Consider the following 19,640-nt stretch of genomic DNA (forward strand, 5'->3'; position numbering starts at 1 on the left):
CTTGGTCAGCGGACCAGCATTTCAACCAAATCAGGCGGCGTAATACCACTGCCGATACAGATGCTCTGGAGATAAAGGGGGCGGCTTCCAGAGTGGCATCGGACATACACAAGGCCCTGCACCAACTGGTCGCCAGCCTCACACACTCAGGGGGAAGCTGATGCTCCTCCACTGTCTGGCACAAAATATTTTCCCATTCAGTAAGTGTCTGAGACACCAAAGTTGCAGCAAGGATAGGCCGCAACGCAGACTTCAGCATTGTGAACATGGAGCAGGTCACCGCTTCGGACCTCCTATCAGTAGGGTCCTTAAAGGCAGGGGTCCCCTCTACCGGTAGAGTGGTTACCTTATTTAGGCGAGAGACTGGGGGGGGGGAGTCTGGGGGGGGTCCAGTCGGCCCAGGGTCACTGGACTCCAGACGAATCCAGCCTTCCGATCAATGTACTAGAACTTCGAGCGATCAGGCTGTGCCTCTCCTCGTGGTCGCAGAGGCTACAAGTACGTCACATCAGGATCCAGTCGGACAATGCCACGGCGGTGGCTTATGTCAACCTTTGGGGGGGGAACAGGGAGCTCAGCTGCGGTGTCGGAGGTCACTCACATCCTAAGGTGGGCCGAAAGAAGAGTGCCGGGTCTGTCAGACGTTTACATTCCTGGCGTAGAAAACTGGCAGGCGGACTACCTAAGTCGCCAGATGCTGGACCAAGGGGAATGGTCATTACATCCGGAGGTGTTTCAACTCCTTTGCCAGAGACGGGGCACACTGGACGTGGAACTCCTGACCTCCCGACTCAATCGCAAGGTGTCGAGGTTCGTGGTCAGATGCAGAGATCCCTGGGCAGATGCGTTGGTAGCCCACGTGGGGTCGGTATAGGTTAATTTATGCCTTTCCCCCACTGAAGTTGCTTCCTCGTCTGCTCCACAGAGTGGACACAGAGGGGTTCACGGTGATTCTCATCGCTCCAGATTGGCCCCGGAGTCCCTGGTACGCCGACCTTGTGCGCCTGGTGGGGGATGCACCCTGGTGGCTGCCCAATGCGAGAGGACCTTGTATCTCAAGGTCCCATACTTCATCCTGCTTTACAGTCGCTGGCTTTAACGGCATGGCTATTGAAAGCAAGGTTCTAAGAGACTGAGGTCTGTCGGACTCTGTCATTTTTACCGCGCTGAGGGTACGGAAGTCATCTTCGCAGAAGATCTACCATCGCACTTGGAAGGCTTACATCTCTAGGTGTGAAGAGATGAAGTGGCGTCCAAGAACGTATTCGGTTTCCAGGGTTCTGCTGTTTTTGCAGCGTGGAATGGATCAGAGACTTGTCGCACTCACTGTTTGTGGCGGTGTCGTCGGCCACCATTTCTAGGTGGATCAGACAGACCATCATCCAGGCCTATGCCCTTAAGGGCGTCCGCCTCCCTTTCCTGTCACGGCGCATTCGACCTTGGGCTATTGGTGCCTCCTGAGCTTTTCGACATCAAGCATCTGTCTCAAGTGTGTAAGGCATCGACTTGGTCGTCCGTTTAACACCTTTTCCAAATTTTTACAAGGTTGATGTGAGTGCATCTTCAGATGCTTCCTTCGGCCACAAGGTTTTACAGGCGGCTGTTTAAAGTTGCAACTCCTCCGTTGAGGAGCTCTGCTTGATTGGGGTGAAGTTGGGTCGTCTTTTGATTGCTATTCCCATCCCTTGTTTTTTCTGACACTGCTTGGGGACATCCCAAATGTCAAGATTTAAGGAGCTGCATCCGTCCATGGACGAAACGACAAAATAGGATTTTTTGGACTCACCGTAAAATCCTTTTCTCTGTCGTCCATGGACGGACACAGCACCCACTTCTCCTTTCTACGTTTTTACTGCTTTTTGACGAACTGAGCTGTATGCTGCAGGGTGAGGGGTTATGACCAAAGGGAACACCCCCTGGGCGGGGCTGTTCAACTCGGTTATCTTAAAACATGTAACTTTAACAAACATGTTCTGCCTAGTCCTCTCCTATGAACAGGAACATAACCCAAATGACAAAAATTAAGGAGCTGTGTCCATCCATGGACAACAGAGAAATGGATTTTACGGTGAGTAGAAAAAAAAATCAGATTTTTCAAGTTACCTAGCAAATTTACCCTGTTGAATCGCCAAGAAAGTATTTAAAAACGTGTAATCAGTGATTTTGTTTGGCATACAAACATCTCAGGATTCTCTTAATTTAGTGTCCGAACTCCAACTGCATGGGTATATATTCAGTAGTGAGCATTTCTGCTAACAGATAATGTATAGTCCTCTCTGAAAGTAGTTATAGCCACTTCATATGAGACACTAGCTATTTAATTTTTTTTAACCATATACAAACTCCTGTCCCAAACAGTAGGTCTCTAATGTCCTCATTCTAAAATATTGAAAAAGTCCTCTAAGTACTTTTGTAATGTAAGTGGATCTGACCACTCACTGGAGTGCTGGGCTGTGGAGGGAGTGGCTGGCTCAGGCCCTCGGTGGCTTCGCTGACAGACTGAGCCAGGTGCGGGTCCAAATTTGGTCATGATCTTTCCCCAGCCTGGACCGACTGTGGCATCAGCCCACGGCGGGCTATAGCCTGCTGTCTGCTGAAAATGAGTCAGAACGGGTGGCACTCCTGTGATCCACAGGGTAAGTACAGCCAAACAAGCTTTGGCTATACTTATCCTTTAAGCTGCAATATAATAGTTTGCTTTTGGGTTTAAAACTGCTTTAACCACTTCCCATCCCACCTATATACATATGATGCCCATAAGGTGGCTGTGCCATCCCGGGTGGACATCATATGACGTCCTCGTGGCTCTTGGCCGCTACCCACAGCGTCACTCGGGTACCGATGCGTGTGCCTGGCAGCCGCGATGACTACCGGGTACCCGTGATCGGCAGTTACAGAGCCAGGGACGTGGATCTGTGTTTGTAAACACAGATCCATGTCCTGTCAGAGAGAGGAGACCGATGGTGTGTCCCTTGTACATAGGGACACCGATCGGTCACCTCCCCCAGTCAGTCCCCTCCCCCTACAGTTAGAATCGCTCCCTAGGGCACACATTTAACCCCTTGATCGCCCCCTAGTGTTAACCCCTTCCCTGCCAGTCACATTTATACAGTAATGAGTGCATATTTATAGCACTGTTCGCTGTACAAATGTAAATGGTGTCAAGTGTCCGATTTGTCTGCCGTAATATCGCAGTCCTGACAAAAATTGCAGATAACCGCCATTACTAGTAAAAAAATAATAAATAAATAATAAATCTATCCCCTATTTTGAAGGCGCTATAACTTTTGTGCAAACTAGGGATGTCCCGATACCAATTTTTTAGGACTGAGTACAAGTACCGATACTTTTTTTCATGTACTCGCCGATACCGAATACTGATACTTTTTTTAAAAAATGCAGCCTTGCGTGTCCCCCAAGTGCAGCCTTGCGTGTCCCCCAAGTGCAGCCTTGCGTGTCCCCCAAGTGCAGCCTTGCGTGTCCCCCAAGTGCAGCCTTGCGTGTCCCCCAAGTGCAGCCTTGCGTGTCCCCCAAGTGCAGCCTTGCGTGTCCCCCCAATCCTGGGATGGGTGATCTGTCTATCAAAGTGGCCGGACAAGGGGGAGGAGCAATATATGACAACGCGCGGCGGGGAACACGCAGCTATTCAAATGAGAGCACCGATCAACTAGACGTGGCAGCGGCAGCAGCTCTCCTCTCCCTCCAGTGGCATGTTTTACACACCCAGGGACTGCGCTCCTCTCTGCCTTCCTCTCCGTCTCAGTCTCCTCTCTGACCGCTCTCCGCCCCCTCTCAGAGGAAGAAAAAAAAAGTATCGGTGAAGCATCGGGAGCATTTGCGCTAATACAAGTACAGTAGGTGACCGCGATATTGTGTCAATCTCGCTCCCTTTCTCGGTGAGATTGAGCACCTACGAGCCCCATCGCGGGAGCCAGCGCCGAGCTGGCTTGCTGCGATGGAGACAAAGCCGTCATAGAAGCGACAGGAGATCCGACTTGGATTCCCGCCAATTCTAGGTGCGGCATTTGGTATGCATTCCTGAGAGGGCGAACTCCACGCCGATTTCTAAATAAAAAACCGACATGGGTCCCGTCCCCCCCCAGGAGCATACCAGGCCCTTAGGTCTGTTATGGGTTGTAAGGAGAGCCCCCCTACGCCGAAAAAACGGCGTAGGGGGTCCCCCTACAATCCATACCAGACCCGTATCCAAAGCACGCTACCCGGCCGGTCAGGAAAGGAGTGGGGACGAGCGAGCGCCCCCCCCCCCCTCCTGAGCCGTACCGGGCTGCATGCCCTCAACATGGGGGGGTTGGGTGCTCTGGGGCAGGGGGGCGCACTGCGGGGCCCCCCCACCCCAGAGCACCCTGTCCCCATGTTGATGAGGACAGGGCCCCTTCCCGACAACCCTGGCCGTTGGTTGTCGGGGTATGCGGGCGGGAGGCTTATCGGAATCTGGGAGCCCCCTTTAATAAGGGGGCCCCCAGATACCGGCCCCCCACCCTAAGTGGATATGGGGTACATCGTACCCCTACCCATTCACCTGGAGGAAAAGTGGTAAAAACACAAATAAAAAACACAGGGTATTAAAATATTTTATTAGTCTGCTCCGGAGGCTCCCCCTGTCTTCTTTAGCTCTTTTACCAGGGGGAGCTTCTTCTTCCGATTTCCGGGGGTCTTCTCCTGCTCTCCGGGGTCTTCACCGCTCTTCTGTGACGTCTTCTCCGCTCCAGGGGTTCTTCTTCTATGTTCGCCGCTCTTGACTCGGCGCACCCCGGTTCTTCCTCCCGCTGTCCGGTGCCTTCTCCTTCTTCCGCTGTTCTGTGACGTCTTCTCCTCTTCTTCCGCTGTTCTGTGACGACTTCTACTTCTCCCTTCAGGCCGCTGTGCTGTGACGTCTTCTCTTCTCTTCTCCCGATGCTGACACGTCGCCTCTTCTCGCTGCAATGACGGGTGCGTGGCTTGCATCGGATTTATATAGGCCTCACAGTCCCATCATGCTCTGTTACCTACCCATGTGATACCTACCCACGTGGTACCTACCGGAGCATGATGGGACTGTGAGACCCATATAAGTCCGACGCAAGCCGCGCACCCGTCATTGAAGCAAGAAGAGGCGACGTGTCAACATCGGGAGAAGAGAAGACGTCACAGCACAGCGGCCTGAAGGGAGAAGTAGAAGTCGTCACAGAACAGCGGAAGAAGAGGAGAAGACGTCACAGAACAGCGGAAGAAGGAGAAGGCACCGGACAGCGGGAGGAAGAACCGGGGTGCGCAGAGTCAAGAGCGGAGAGCGGCGAACATAGAAGAAGACCCCCTGGAGCAGAGAAGACGTCACAGAAGAGCGGTGAAGACCCCGGAGAGCAGGAGAAGACCCCCGGAAATCGGAAGAAGCTCCCCCTGGTAAAAGAGCTAAAGAAGACAGGGGGAGCCTCCGGAGCAGACTAATAAAATATTTTAATACCCTGTGTTTTTTATTTGTGTTTTTACCACTTTTCCTCCAGGTGAATGGGTAGGGGTACGATGTACCCCATATCCATTCACTTAGGGTGGGGGGCCGGTATCTGGGGGCCCCCTTATTAAAGCAGTGCGCCCCCCTGCCCCAGAGCACCCAACCCCCCCCCATGTTGAGGGCATGCAGCCCGGTACGGCTCAGGAGGGGGGGGGGGCGCTCGCTCGTCCCCACTCTTTTTTCCTGACCGGCCGGGTAGCGTGCTTTGGATACGGGTCTGGTATGGATTGTAGGGGGACCCCCTACGCGAGATGTCGGCGAGATCTCGGCACCATGTCGCCGAGAATCAGCGCGATGCTGTCGTGCTAAAAACACAATATCACAAACACCTACTGTACTCGCACCAATGCTTAGTATCAGTCCTGATACTAGTATCGGTATCGGGACAACCCTAGTGCAAACCAATACACTTATTGCAATGTTTTTTTTTTTTTACCAAAAATGTGTAGAAGAATACATATCGACCTAAACTGAGAATTATTTTTTTCTTCTTCTTTTTTTTTTTTATTGGGTATTTATTATAGTAAAAAATTCATTTTTCTTTTAAATTTTTGTTTATAACACAACAAATAAAAACCGCAGAGATGATCAAAAAGCTTGATTTGTGTGAAAAAAAAGGACGTCCGTTTTGTTTGGCAGCCACGTCTCACGACTGCGCAATTGTCATTCAAACCGTGACAGTGCTGAAAGCTGACAATTGGCCTGGGCAGGAAGGGGGTGAAAATGCCTGGTACTGAAGTAGTTAGAGGTAGCCTATTCAAATGCTCCTATAGAAAAAGCTATTGCTTTTAAAGCCTCCCATTTTTGATAAAATAAGTACAATTTTGATACTTTCTCTGTCAGACGATGACTTGGAAGAAGAAGTCAGTTAATTTCTTGTTAGGGCTCTTTCACACGGGTGGACCGTTCAGGTCCGCCTGCCTGTTTTTAGGCGGACCTGAACGGGCGCTCCTCCTATGGAGCCACGGATGTCAGCGGTGACATCTGACCCGCTCCGATCCGCCAAAGTGTGACGGAGGGAAAACCTACTTTTTCCATCCATCTGGCGGATCGGATGAACACGGACAGACGGTCCGTGTTCATCCGATCCCCCCATAGGGGAGAGCGGAGAAAAGACAGGGCGGTCCCTGCACAGTGTGCGGGGACCGCCCTGTCATCCGCCGACTCAGCGGGGATCAACAAAGCGATCCCGCTGAGCAAACGGAGCATACGGAGGCGGATCATTACTGATGAAAGGGGCCTTACAATAACATTATAGAGCGGGAAACTAAGATTTTTGTACTCTGTGTGGCACAACTGAGACTATATAGCAAGAAAAGATAACCTGCATATACAAGCTTTAGTTAAACTTAAAGCGGAGGTCCGCCCACCACTGCAAAAATTTAAAGCCAGCAGCTACACATACTGCAGCTGCTTATTGATTTTTTTTTTTTCTTTTTTTTTCGACACTTACCTGTCCTTGAGGGGCCAACTATGTTTGCGCTGCAGCTGTTTCCATCAGCTGTCGGGTGCTGTCGCTGCCATTGGCGGTAAGGAAACCCGGTACTGAAGCATTGCGCCTTCATGCCGAGTCCCTACTGCACATTCGCGAGGCACTGCTGCACTCTCCTATTGGCCCAGTGGCGGGGGAAGGAGGAGGGAGCCAAGCTGTGATGTAATTCGCCCCGCTCCGGACTCCCGGAAGTAGAGCCAAATGTCTGCTTTAAAGTAGAAATATAGGCAAACCTTCTTTTTTTATTTTTATTTTGGGAGGGCTATAGCCCCTGTAAGGAGATAGATATTGGAGGAGAGATGGAGGAGATATATAGAGCGAGAGATCTTTCTCTAATTGGTTATTCTATACTGGCCTTAGATGACTTTATAAAAAAAATTTCATATTAGCCAGCAGGCTGAACAGATTTCTCCATTGAAACAAGTAAGGTCAATGGAGGAATCCTCCCTGCTTGGGACCTTGTTTTTTGACAGCAGGGAGCTCCACTGTCAGAATACACTGATCAGGGGCTGCAGCCATCTGAACCAGACACATTTTGATCCATCTATGCCCAGCTTTATTTTTATTTTTTAATTGTGTTTAACAAGTTATATGATTTGAATCCAACACTTTTTTTTTTTTTTTTGCTAAGCATTTCTGATTCCAATATGTGCATTCTGGGGATGGTTATAATAAATGCTTCTCTAGCCTGGTTATATTTTGAGTATATTTGAAAAACTTTGAAAGTTCTCCCTTGACAAATAACTAAACACCTAAATTACCTTTTATGGAGCTGTTTTATACTGTATTCATTTTGTGTGTTAGAAGCATTTTAAAAGAAGTTCGATTTGCAAGCTGAGATTACTATTTTGATTTTCTTTTTCAGGCATTATTGGAAAGAACTGGATATAGTTTAGATGTAACAACTGGACAAAGAAAGTATGGAGGTCCTCCTCCAGAATCCGTGGCGTCATGTGCACAGCCTGGAATTGGGACAGAGGTTTGTGCAAAATTGCTTCCTCCTTTACACACACTTGCATTACAATCTAAAAACGTTACTTTATCATGTAATTCTTTTAACAGGTTTTTGTTGGTAAGATACCTAGAGATCTCTATGAAGATGAGTTGGTACCTCTTTTTGAAAAGGCAGGATCTATCTGGGATCTTCGACTTATGATGGATCCTTTGACTGGACAAAATAGAGGCTATGCCTTCATTACATTCTGCAATAAAGAAGCAGCACAAGAAGCCGTTAAGCTGGTAATGATTTCTCACGTTTGTTTTGTTTTGCTTTTGAAGAGGTATATGAATGGAAGAAAAAAAAAAAAATTCTGACGTGAAATGTGTCAATCTGTGTGGAAAAAAAAATCAATTGGATGGACACATACAGGATTACATTGACAAACAGGTCAACTGAGCCAGTTCGCCTCTCCTAAATTTGCAGGCATGCAAGCAAACCTGTTTGGACTTGCTTTAGGTTGTATGACAAGATAGGATGGTACCATAGTTTTAAAGTAGATTTAAATCTTGATCATTTAAAGGATAAGTTCACTGTTAAAAACCAGGGCTGTGGAGTCGGAGTCGAGGAGTCGGAGTCGGGGGAAATTTTGGGTACCTGGAGTCGGAGTCGGCAAACAATGCACCGACTCCGACTCCTACTAAATTTAGATTGGAATAAAAAAAAAAAAAAAGCAAGTTTAAATGTCCCAATTCACAAAAAGTTATAATTAATGACTTCTCTACTGTAAGAATAAAGACCAATGCATGCAGTGCCTCACGTAACCGCAAAACGAACAGGTTAAGTGACCGTGAAGAAGCATGCTTTTCATGTGCTTCACTATATGGCACGCAACGCACAATTGGGAGCGGCAATACTTATACTTTCCATAGTGTTGTGTTCTGCTGTTACAGGGAACGCAGCGTCCATGTGTAACCTAGCCTCTCACTGATGAGGGATTAAATAAATGTTTTTTGCAGGACTAGAGCGTGAGACACTTGTATAAGTGAAGGGAATGGAGGGCCAATAGTTCAAGACTGAAGCTGTAAACCATTGGAAAATGGTCATTTAGCTAAGGCTATAAAAACTTGTAAACTCCGATTGTTAGCTTAAACTTTAAACATGACTATGGGATTCTCCTAGGAAAATCATGTTTTAGAATAAAAAAACGTTGTTTTCATTGTGTTTGTCTTTTGCTTAAACTGTGCAATACAGTAGACTGTTGGCTTCCCAGCCAGTAGTCCTGTGGTAGGTTGCGTTTCTTTCCCTCAAGGAATGTATAAAATACATTCGCATATTAATACAGAGGAGTCGGAGTCGGGGAGTCGTAGTCGGAAGTACATAAAACTGAGGAGTCGGAACATTTATCTACCGACTCCACAGCCCTGGTTAAAACATGTTACAGGTTCCACCCTTATTTAGAATGGAACCTGTAAAATTTTCCAGCGCCTGCCTCCCATTCCTCCCACCCACTCAGATCACTGAGCATTTAAAACTTTTCCAAACCTATTTATCTACCTGGTCCTGCATTACAGCCTACATTAGCTGCAATGCTAGTCTGTAAAATGTAGGTTAGTGGACCAGGGCCATGAGAAGGGATCCTGTTTCTTTCCAAACTAATCCCTGTTTGTGGAACATTTAAAGCTTATGCTTTATATCTTTTTTTTGTTTTGAGACAGTAGGTGTTACCTGGCTTTTTGTCTTGATGAGTATCCTGCAGGGTGAATCTGATTTAAATCACTAGTTAAAAAGGTTTGATTTAAAGCAACTCTATTTTAATTCATAACTTGTAAAGAGCAACGGTCATCTCTGTCCCCCAGCGGCTTCTCCTCTGACCTGCTGTTGACTCGCTGACAGTCCCATTCACTTTAATGGGACAGCTGGTAATGCGGCAGTGAGACAACAAGGTGAGGGTCGTGACGGCAGCAAGTGAGTGGTTTCCTGCTAACAGGCGGTGCCATGATGGATCTGAAATGACAGGTGCTAAATGTAAGGACGCATTCTTGCTGGTAGTTAGAATCTTTAATATTTGCAAACTAAATGAAGGTTTCCTACTAAGAATAATAAGCTTTCAGGTTAGTTAAGCGATATTCTAACCGATTTTAAGTTAATCACACAAAGTTGGAGAACTATTAAAACGATAACTTTGCCATTGCATGTTATCTCAGCTTGCAGAGCTTGGATTCATTGAATGAGTTTACCAAAAATTTATGTTTTGCTGAATATACAGGTTCCTGCTGCATAAATAAGCTCAATTTCATGCCGAATAAACTAAATTATTAATGTATCTTGAATAAAAATGCATTTTATTAAAATAAATTTGATATAAATCCCCAAAAATCTGATTTAAATTAAAAAAATCTGATTCTTTTTATAATTTGTTTAAAATTCATTGATTTTTATCCACCCAGGTAAACTGTCAGTGAACATAATTCGAGCACTGGTTGAAATGCTGAATTTGTAATAATAAACAAAAAAAAAAAACACCCTTCGAAGGACACGCATCTCTTTGGAGAGCTTACTTAGACATCCTCATTAGCCAAGGGGATTGTCTATTCGATATCTATACATAGATGTGAATTTTCTGGCCTCTAAATTCAGTATTAAACTGGACATGTCTGTCTTCAGGTATATAGGTCCTCTATATGTATTGGTTGTACTGGTAGCTCCTTGGGATCAGTACAGCCATTCCTCCTTTGAATCTCCTTCCTCAATACTCCTTTAGCTCCGGATTGGCCCAGTCAGATATATTGGTACTCCGAACTGATAAGACTCCTGACAGATGCTTTGTAGGCTTTCCCAGACTGTCAAGATGGTATATCCCAAGGAAGTTTAAGTTCATGGTCACTGGCTTTAATGCCATGGGTTTGAAGCCCAGGTCTTGAGGAACAGGGGTCTTCTGAATCTGTGATTCCCATGATGCTAAAAGCTTTGGAGTCTGTTTCTGTAAGATCTACCATCGCTCTTGGAAGCTTTCGTCACAGGCTCTTTTGGATGAATCGTGATCTTTTTTGCAATCAAGTCCTAAGCACCCTTAATGGTCAAATGTTGGCACTTCCAATATTGTCTCTCGCGTAGCTACTTCTGTCAGACTGGTATTGTATTTTACATTCTGGTTCTCTCAGGACTTCCGTTTCTGATCTATCATGGATGTTCCCCTTTCCACCCTTAATCACAGGGTTCCTTATCTTGGTAACATCACCTCTGCAAGGCATATGTCAGGGCTGGTGGTTTTGTCCTGTAAATATCCATTTCTGTTTTCATAGGGACAAAGCGGTATTACGACGCAGAGCCTCCTAAGGAGGTTTCTGCCTTTCACCACAACCAGGATATTTTTCTTTTGCCTTCTGTGCTGCTGCAGTGCATATAAAGGTAATCTCCCTTCACTCTCTGAATGCAGCCACTAAAGGGGAACCAACTGCTTGGTCCACAATATCTTGGTGGCTCAGACAGTTCAGCCTTATGTTCTTAAAGAGGAACTGCAGTCTGCTCACATAATTTGTAATAAAAACTTATTCGCCACTCTGAAGCTTCCCTTCAACCACTTTGCATATTATTTTATATATACTGTGATTCTGTACTTGCCAAATATGCTACAGAAATCTCTCCCTCCACTTAGTCTGGCTGCAATCATTTTAACTGTGGGCAGCTGAAGCTGCTGCCTGTTCACTTCCTGGATTTACAGTACACAGAGGAACACCTCCAGCTCTGTAGCTCTCATTGGCCCTCTTATGACTCACCCCCCCCCCTGCCTTTCTGGCAAACACGAGCGTGAGAGAGGGCTGTGCATGATGTCGTACACCTAGGCATTTTACCAGACAAGAAATAGGGGGCTGTATAAGTTATTTACTGGCAGAAAAAAAATGTTTTACTATCCAAACTTAAAACAGCAAGCGCAGATGCTTTAACCACTTGCCGACCGCGCACCGTCGAAATACGTCCACAAGGTGGCTCTCCTGGGCGAGATCACGTAATATGACGTCCGACGCGTGAACGGAAATTGGGCGCGCGCGCCCCCCCGCCGTTCCCGATGATCAGATTCGATGCAGAACTGATCAACCACCAGGTCCAGGCCAATAAAATCTGGCCTGGACCTGGTGATCGCTCTAACCAATGGTTGTCTTCCCCTGGCAATGTTTTGTAAACATTGGCAGGGGAAGTACTGCTCTCTCCCTCGTGTCGGTCTTTCCGTTCCAGACCGAGAGGGAGAGAGCATCTAACCGTGAGTTGCACAACACTACACTGACACCAGGTCACGTAGGCACACAATTCACCCCCCGATCACCCCCCAAATTAACCCATTCACTGCCTGTCACTGTGTCACCCAGTACAGCAATCAGATTTGTTTTTGATCGCTGTACTTGTGTCATTAGTGACAAAAATAAGTGTTAGGGTAATCAGTCTTAGGCCCTAAAAAGTCTAGGGACCCCCCCTAACCCCCCCCCCAATAAAGGTTTAACCCCTTCATTACCCCCTGTCACCAGTGATCACAGTATAAGTGTCACGGGTGACGCAGTTTAGCTAGTTAATTTTTTATAGCATCAAGGCACCCGCCATATTTTTTGCTATAAAGTTTTAACCCCCTGATCGCCCGGCGGGTGATCAAAGTTTGGTTTTAGCGCCAGATAGGGTCTGCGTCGCCCCAGGCAGCGGCCAATAGCGCTAACACCCACGCACGCACCATACGCCTCCCTTTAGTGGTATAGTATCTGATCGGATCGATACTTGATCTGATCAGATCTATACTAGCGTCCCCTGCAGTTTAGGGTTCCCAAAAACGCATGGTTAGCGGGATCAGCCCAGATACCTGCTAGCACCTGCGTTTAGCCCCTTCGCCCAGTCCAGCCCACCAAAGTGCAGTATCGATCGATCGATCACTGACACAAAACACAAAAACACATAACTGCAGCGTTCGCAGAGTCAGGCCTGATCGCTAACAGTTTTTTTGGTAGCGCTTGACTCGGTCACTAACAGGTCAGGTGCTTTTTTGCCTGTGAATCTCACCACTGTACCCCTAAATTTAGAGCCCAAAATGGCAAATCGATGGTACAGTGATGAAGAGGCCTACTTGTTTATGAGCCTGACAGATAGTGATGAGGAGGTCACGCATCTGTCAAATTCTTGCTCAGAATACGATCCTGTAGACGACAGTGGCTCCCTGACAGATAGCTCTGACGACGGAGTGGTCCCTGCTAGGGTCAGGCGTACCAGACCCCGATCTTCTGCTGTCGCTGAGGTGCAAGAACCGCAGGGCTCTCGTATGGAGGAGAGAAGTACTAGCGCCGCTATTCCTTCTGGTGAACTGGCAAGCACCAGCGGCCTAGTACATCCTGGTCATATATCCAGCACTGCAGTAACACTTGGTGACGTGGCGAGTCCCATAAGTGCAGTTCAAGCTGGAGAGGTGGCAAGCACGAGTAGTGTCCCGCTGCCACCAAGAAGAAGACGACAAAGACAGGCCCGTCCCCATAGTGCCCTTCCTGCTGCATTCGCCAATCCTGATTGGGTACCCACCACTTCTGCAGCACCCGTACTTCCCCCATTCACTGGCCAACCCGGAATTCAGGTGAATACAGTTGATTTTACGTCACTGGATTTTTATTCGCTGTTTTTCACCGAAGATCTCTATAGATCTATTGTGGACCAAAGCAATTTGTACGCTGGTCAATTCTTCGCCGCTAATCCCCAGCTGTCCCTTGCCAGAGATTGGAAGCCAATTACGGTTTCCGAATTTAAGATCTTTCTGGGCCTTTCCCTCATCATGGGCATTACTAAAAAGAGTGAGCTGCGGATGTATTGGTCCACGCACCCAGTTCACCATATGCCCATTTTCTCTGCCTCCATGGCCAGGACACGATACGAGCAGATCTTGCGGTTCATGCATTTTAGTGACAATGAACTCTGTCGTCCTCGGGGAGACCCTGAATTCGATCGGCTCTACAAAATTCGGCCCCTCGTAAACCACTTCAACGAACGGTTTGCAGCCTTGTATAATCCCCATCAAGTTGTCTGCGTTGATGAGTCCCTGGTTAAGTTTTCTGGCCGCTTGTCATTCAAACAATTCCTTCCCAGCAAGCGTGCCAGATACGGGGTCAAGTTGTATAAGCTCTGTGACAGGGCAACAGGCTATACATCTAGCTTTATGGTTTACGAGGGAAAAGACAGTCACGTAGAGCCGGAGAATTGCCCTGATTACATAGGGAGCGCTGGTAAGATAGTGTGGGAATTGGTGTCACCCTTATTCGGAAAGGGGTACCACTTGTACGTGGACAATTATTACACAAGCGTGCCACTTTTTAGTCACCTTTTTGATTATGGAATTGGCGCATGTGGCACCGTGCGACCTAATCGCCGGGGCATCCCCCAACGGCTTGTAGAATCCCGTCTTAGTCGGGGGGAGAGAGCCTGCTTACAGTGTAATAATTTGTTAGCAGTGAAGTGGAGGGATTCACGGAATGTTTTCGTTCTGTCCACGCTTCACGCAGACACGGCAGTCCAAATTCCTACGGCGGCTGGTGTTGTGGAGAAACCCCTCTGTATCCACGAGTACAACCTTAACATGGGAGGGGTGGACCTCAATGACCAGTTGTTGGCGCCGTACCTAATTGCCCGGAGGTCCAAACGCTGGTACAAAAAAGTGTCAGTGTATTTGTTTCAATTGGCTTTGCTGAACGCTCATGTGCTATACAGAGCTTCAGGACGGACTGGATCCTTCCTAAAATTCCAGGAAGAGATCGTCGAAGCCCTTCTGTTTCCAGATGGTGCTGTGCCCCACCTTCCCAACGCAAATGCAGTGAGCCGGCTGTATGAGAGGCATTTTCCTTTTGTCCTCCCTGGTACCCCTACCCAAAAAACCCGCCAAAAAAGATGTCGTGTCTGCAGCAAACTTGGATTTAGGCGTGACACCCGCTTTTATTGTCCCGACTGTCCTGACCAACCTGGTCTCTGCATTGGTGTATGTTTCAAACGCTACCACACACTAATTGAGTTTTAGCGTAGGGTACAGCACCACACAGTCCTAGGCACACCAACACAGGGTCTCGGAATATGTGATGGCCATCACATTTTGAGAGACCATAATCTGCAAGGTTCAGTTTACAGTTTTCTTACAGTTTTTATAAAAGTGAAAAAAAGTGGAAAAAAAACTCACACAAAAACACAAAAAAAATATAAAATAAAAAATCCAAAAATAGTTGTGGTTGTATTTTTCTCCTCTCTTTATTGTTCTCTTATGTTCACTCTCTACTGTCCACTCACTATTGTTCTATATCTATTCTCTCTATTTTTACAATGTTTTATTGTATTTGCTTTGCAGGTATGGTATGTTATACTGTAATGTTTGTTTTATTGTTAACCATCATTTGTTTAGCAGGTACGCCATTCAGTTGCATCGCGGATTTATTTAGCGTGACAGCAACAGCGTTTGCTCCCACGATTTATAAAGCTGTGACTCCAACGCTGTAGGAGGTGATTTCACCACCACGGTTAAAAAAAAAAGCATATATGCCGAAGCATGGGGGCAGCAGGGGCGGAGGAGCGATTTTGCTCCTAATGCCGCGTACATACGGTCGAAATTCCGACGGAGGCTTGCCCATGGAAAAGTTTGACCGTGTGTATGCGGCATAACTTTTTATGCGGGAGGATGCCCCCATGCTTCGGCATGTATATTTTTTAGGCACAGGTTGCGTTAAAATTTTTTTTATTTTTTACTGTATTTATTTTTTTGGTATTTGCTTTGCAGGTATGGTATGGTAAGATCTTAATGTTAAAATGTGATGTTACTTTGTTATAATGTTTAACCATCATTTGCTTAGCAGGTACGCCATTCAGTTGCAGCACGGATTTATTTAGCGTGACAGCAACAGCGTTTGCTCCCACGATACATAAAGCCGCGACTCCAACACTGTGGGAGGTGATTTCACCACCACAGTTAAAAAAAGAGCATATATGCCGAAGCATGGGGGCATTAGGGGCGGAGGAGCGATTTTGCTCCTAATGCCGCGTACATACGGTCGAAATTCCGTCGGAAGCTTGCCCGTGGAAAAGTCCGACCGTGTGTATGCGCCATAACTTTTTATGCGGCGTACATACGTGTGTGAGCGGCATAACTTTTTTGCGGGAGGATGCCCCCATGCTTCGGCATATATAAATGGTGCGTGTATGCCCATCATTAGAAGTGGGTGGATGAAGGGAGGTATTCTAATGGTGGGCATACCCACCGATCAATCTTTTTTTCGTTCAGCCAACAGGCTGCATGAAAAAAAAAAAAGATTACAATACATGTCCAACAAGAACCATCAACGTATGGTATGTTGCTGGACTTTGAATGGTTATACCAGAATGATGCCTGTGGGTTTAGGTATCATCTTGGTATCATTCTTTTCAGCCAGCGGTCGGCTTTCATGTAAAAGCAGTCCTAGCGGCTAATTAGCCTCTAAACTGCTTTTACAAGCAGTGGGAGGGTATGTCCCCTCCCTGGATATAAACTGCGCCATTGGGAAAGTGGGAAAACATTTTATCACACCGATCTTGGTGTGGTCAGATGCTTTAAGGGCAGAGGAAAGATCTAGGGTCTAATAGACCCCAATTTTTTCAAAAAAGAGTACCTGTCACTAACTATTGCTATCATAGGGGATATTTACATGCCCTAAGATGGCAATAAAAATTATAAAAATAATAAAAAAAAGTAAGGAACAGTTTAAAATAAAATTAAAAAAGCAAATTAAATAATAATAAAAAAAAAAAAAAAAAAGCACCCCTGTCCCCCCCTGCTCTTGCGCAAAGGCGAACGCAAGCGTCGGTTTGGCGTCATATGTAAACAGCAATTGTACCATGCATGTGAGGTATCACCGCGAAGGTCAGATCGAGGGCAGTAATTTTAGCAGTAGACCTCCTCTGTAAATCTAATGTGGTAACCCGTAGAGGCTTTTAAAGGCTTTTAAAAATGTATGTAGTTTGTCGCCACTGCGCATTTGTGCGCAATTTTAAAGCATGTCGTGTTTGGTATCTATGTACTCGGCCTAAGATCATCTTTTTTATTTCATCAAACATTTGGGCAATATAGTGTGTTTTAGTGCATTAAAATAAAAAAATATGTATTTTTGCCCAAAAAAATGCATTTGAAAAATCGCTGCGCAAATACTGCGACGTAAAAAAAAATGCAACACCCACCATTTTAATCTGTAGGGCCTTTGCTTTAAAATAATATATAATGTTTGGGGGTTCAACTTAACTTTCTTGCAAAAAAAATAATATGTTTTTATGTAAACAAACAGTGTCAGAAAGGGCTTTTTCTTCAAGTGGTTAGAAGAGTGGGTAATGTGTGACATAAGCTTCTAAATGTTGTTCATAAAATGCCAGGACAGTTCAAAACCCCCCCAAATGACCCCATTTTGGAAAGTAGACACCCCAAGCTATTTGCTGAGAGGCATCTCGAGTCCATGGAATATTTTATATTTTGACACAAGTTGTAGGAAAGAGAATTATTATTATTTTATTTTATTTTTTTTGCACAAAGTTGTCACTAAATGATATATTGCTCAAACATGCCATGGGCATATGTGGAATTACACCCCAAAATACATTCTGCTGCTTCTCCTGAGTACGGGGATACCACATGTGTGAGACTTTTTGGGAGCCTAGCCGCGTACGGGACCCCAAAAACCAATCACCACCTTCAGGCTTTCTAAGGGTGTAAATTTTTGATTTCACTCCTCACTACCTATCACAGTTTCGGAGGCCATGGAATGCCCAGATGGCACAAAACCCCCCCAAATGACCCCATTTTGGAAAGTAGACACCCCAAGCTATTTGCTGAGAGGTATGTTGAGTATTTTGCAGATCTTGCTTTTTGTCACAAAGATTTGAAAATTGAAAAAAGAAAAAAAAAAAATATATATATATCTTTCTTCATTTTCAAAAATAAATGAGCGCTGTAAAATACTCACCATGCCTCTCAGCAAATAGCTTGGGGTGTCTACTTTCCAAAATGGGGTCATTTGGGGGGGTTGTGTGCCATCTGGGAATTCCATGGCCTCCGAAACTGTGATAGGCAGCGAGGAGTGAAATCAAAAATTTGCGCCCTTAGAAATCCTGAAGGCGGTGCTTGGTTTTCGGGGCCCCGTATGCGGCTAGGCTCCCGAAAAGTCCCACACATGTGGTATCCCTGTACTCAGGAGAAGCAGCAGAATGTATTTTGGGGTGCAATTCCACATATAACCATGGCATGTGTGAGCAATATATCATTTAGTGACAACTTTGTGCAAAAAAAAAAAAAAGTTTGTCATATTCCAGCAACTGGTGGCAAAATATAAAATATTCCATGAACTCAAAATGCCTCTCAGAAAATAGCTTGGGGTGTCTACTTTCCAAAATGGGGTCATTTGGGGGGGTTGTGTGCCATCTTGGCCTTTTATGGCCTTCAATACTGTGATAGGTAGTGATCGGTAGTGAGGAGTGAAATCAAAAATGTATGCCCTTAGAAATCCTGAAGGCCGTGCTTGGTTTTCGGGGTCCCGTACGCGGCTAGGCTCCCAAAAAGTCCCACACATGTGGTATCCCCGTACTCAGGAGAAGCTGCAGAATGTATTTGGGGGTGTAATTCCACATATGCCCATGGCATGTGTGAGCAATATATCATTTAGTGACAACTTTGTGCAAAAAAAAAAAAAAATTGTCATATTCCCGCAACTTGTGGCAAAATATTAAATATTCCATGGACTCAACATGCCTCTCAGCAAATAGCCTGGGGTGTCTACTTTCCAAAATGGGGTCATTTGGGGGGGGTTTGTGCTATTTGGGCATTTTATGGCCTTCAAAACTGTGATAGGTAGTGAGGAGTGAAATAAAAAATTTGCGCCCTTAGAAATCCTGAAGGCGATGCTTGGTTTTCGGGGTCCCGTACGCGGCTAGACTCGCAAAAAGTCCCACACATGTGGTATCCCCGTACTCAGGAGAAGCAGCAGAATGTATTTTGGGGTGCAATTCCACATATAACCATGGCATGTATGAGCAATATATCATTTAGTTACAACTTTTTGTAATTTCTTTTTTCTTTTTTTTTTTTTGTCATTATTCAATCACTTGGTACAAAAAAAAAAAATATTCAGTGGGCTCAATATGCCCCTCAGCAGATTCCTTGGGGTGTCTACTTTCCAAAATGGGTTCATTTGGGGGGATTTTGTGCTATTTGGGCATTTTATGGCCTTCAAAACTGTCTTAGGTAGTGAGAAGTGAAATCAAAAATTTGCGCCCTTAGAAATCCTGAAGGCGGTGCTTGATTTTCGGGGCCCCGTACGTGGTTGGGCTCCCAAAAAGTCTCACACATGTGGTATCCCCGTACTCAGGAGAAGCAGGAGAATGTATTTTGGGGTGCAATTCCACATATAACTATGGCATGTGTGAGCAATATATCATTTAGTGACAACTTTTTGTAATTTCTTTTTTTTTTTTTTTTTTTTTTGTCATTATTCAATCACTTGTTACAACAAAAAAAAATATTCAATGGACTCAACATGCCTTTCAGCAGGTTCCTTGGGGTGTCTACTTTCCAAAATGGGGTCATTTGGGGGGGTTTTGTACTTCCCTGCTATTTTAGCACCTCAAGAATTGAGATAGGCAGTCATAAAATAAAAGCTGTGTAAATTCCAGAAAATGTACCCTAG

At 45.8% G+C, this 19,640-nt stretch overlaps 1 protein-coding gene across 1 annotated transcript in view; it reads left to right on the forward strand.

The window, feature by feature from the left end:
* The window catches only part of LOC120926950 (heterogeneous nuclear ribonucleoprotein R), a 92,015-nt gene that overhangs the window by 52,089 nt on the left and 20,286 nt on the right, over positions 1-19,640 (forward strand). Inside the window, exons 3-4 of the mRNA XM_040337290.1 lie at positions 7,867-7,980; positions 8,064-8,240. Coding sequence (XP_040193224.1) covers positions 7,867-7,980; positions 8,064-8,240 — 291 coding nt within the window. The remainder of the gene's footprint in view (positions 1-7,866; positions 7,981-8,063; positions 8,241-19,640) is intronic.

Source organism: Rana temporaria, chromosome 2 (assembly GCF_905171775.1).
Source record: "Rana temporaria chromosome 2, aRanTem1.1, whole genome shotgun sequence".
NCBI classification, from domain to species: Eukaryota; Metazoa; Chordata; class Amphibia; order Anura; family Ranidae; genus Rana; species Rana temporaria.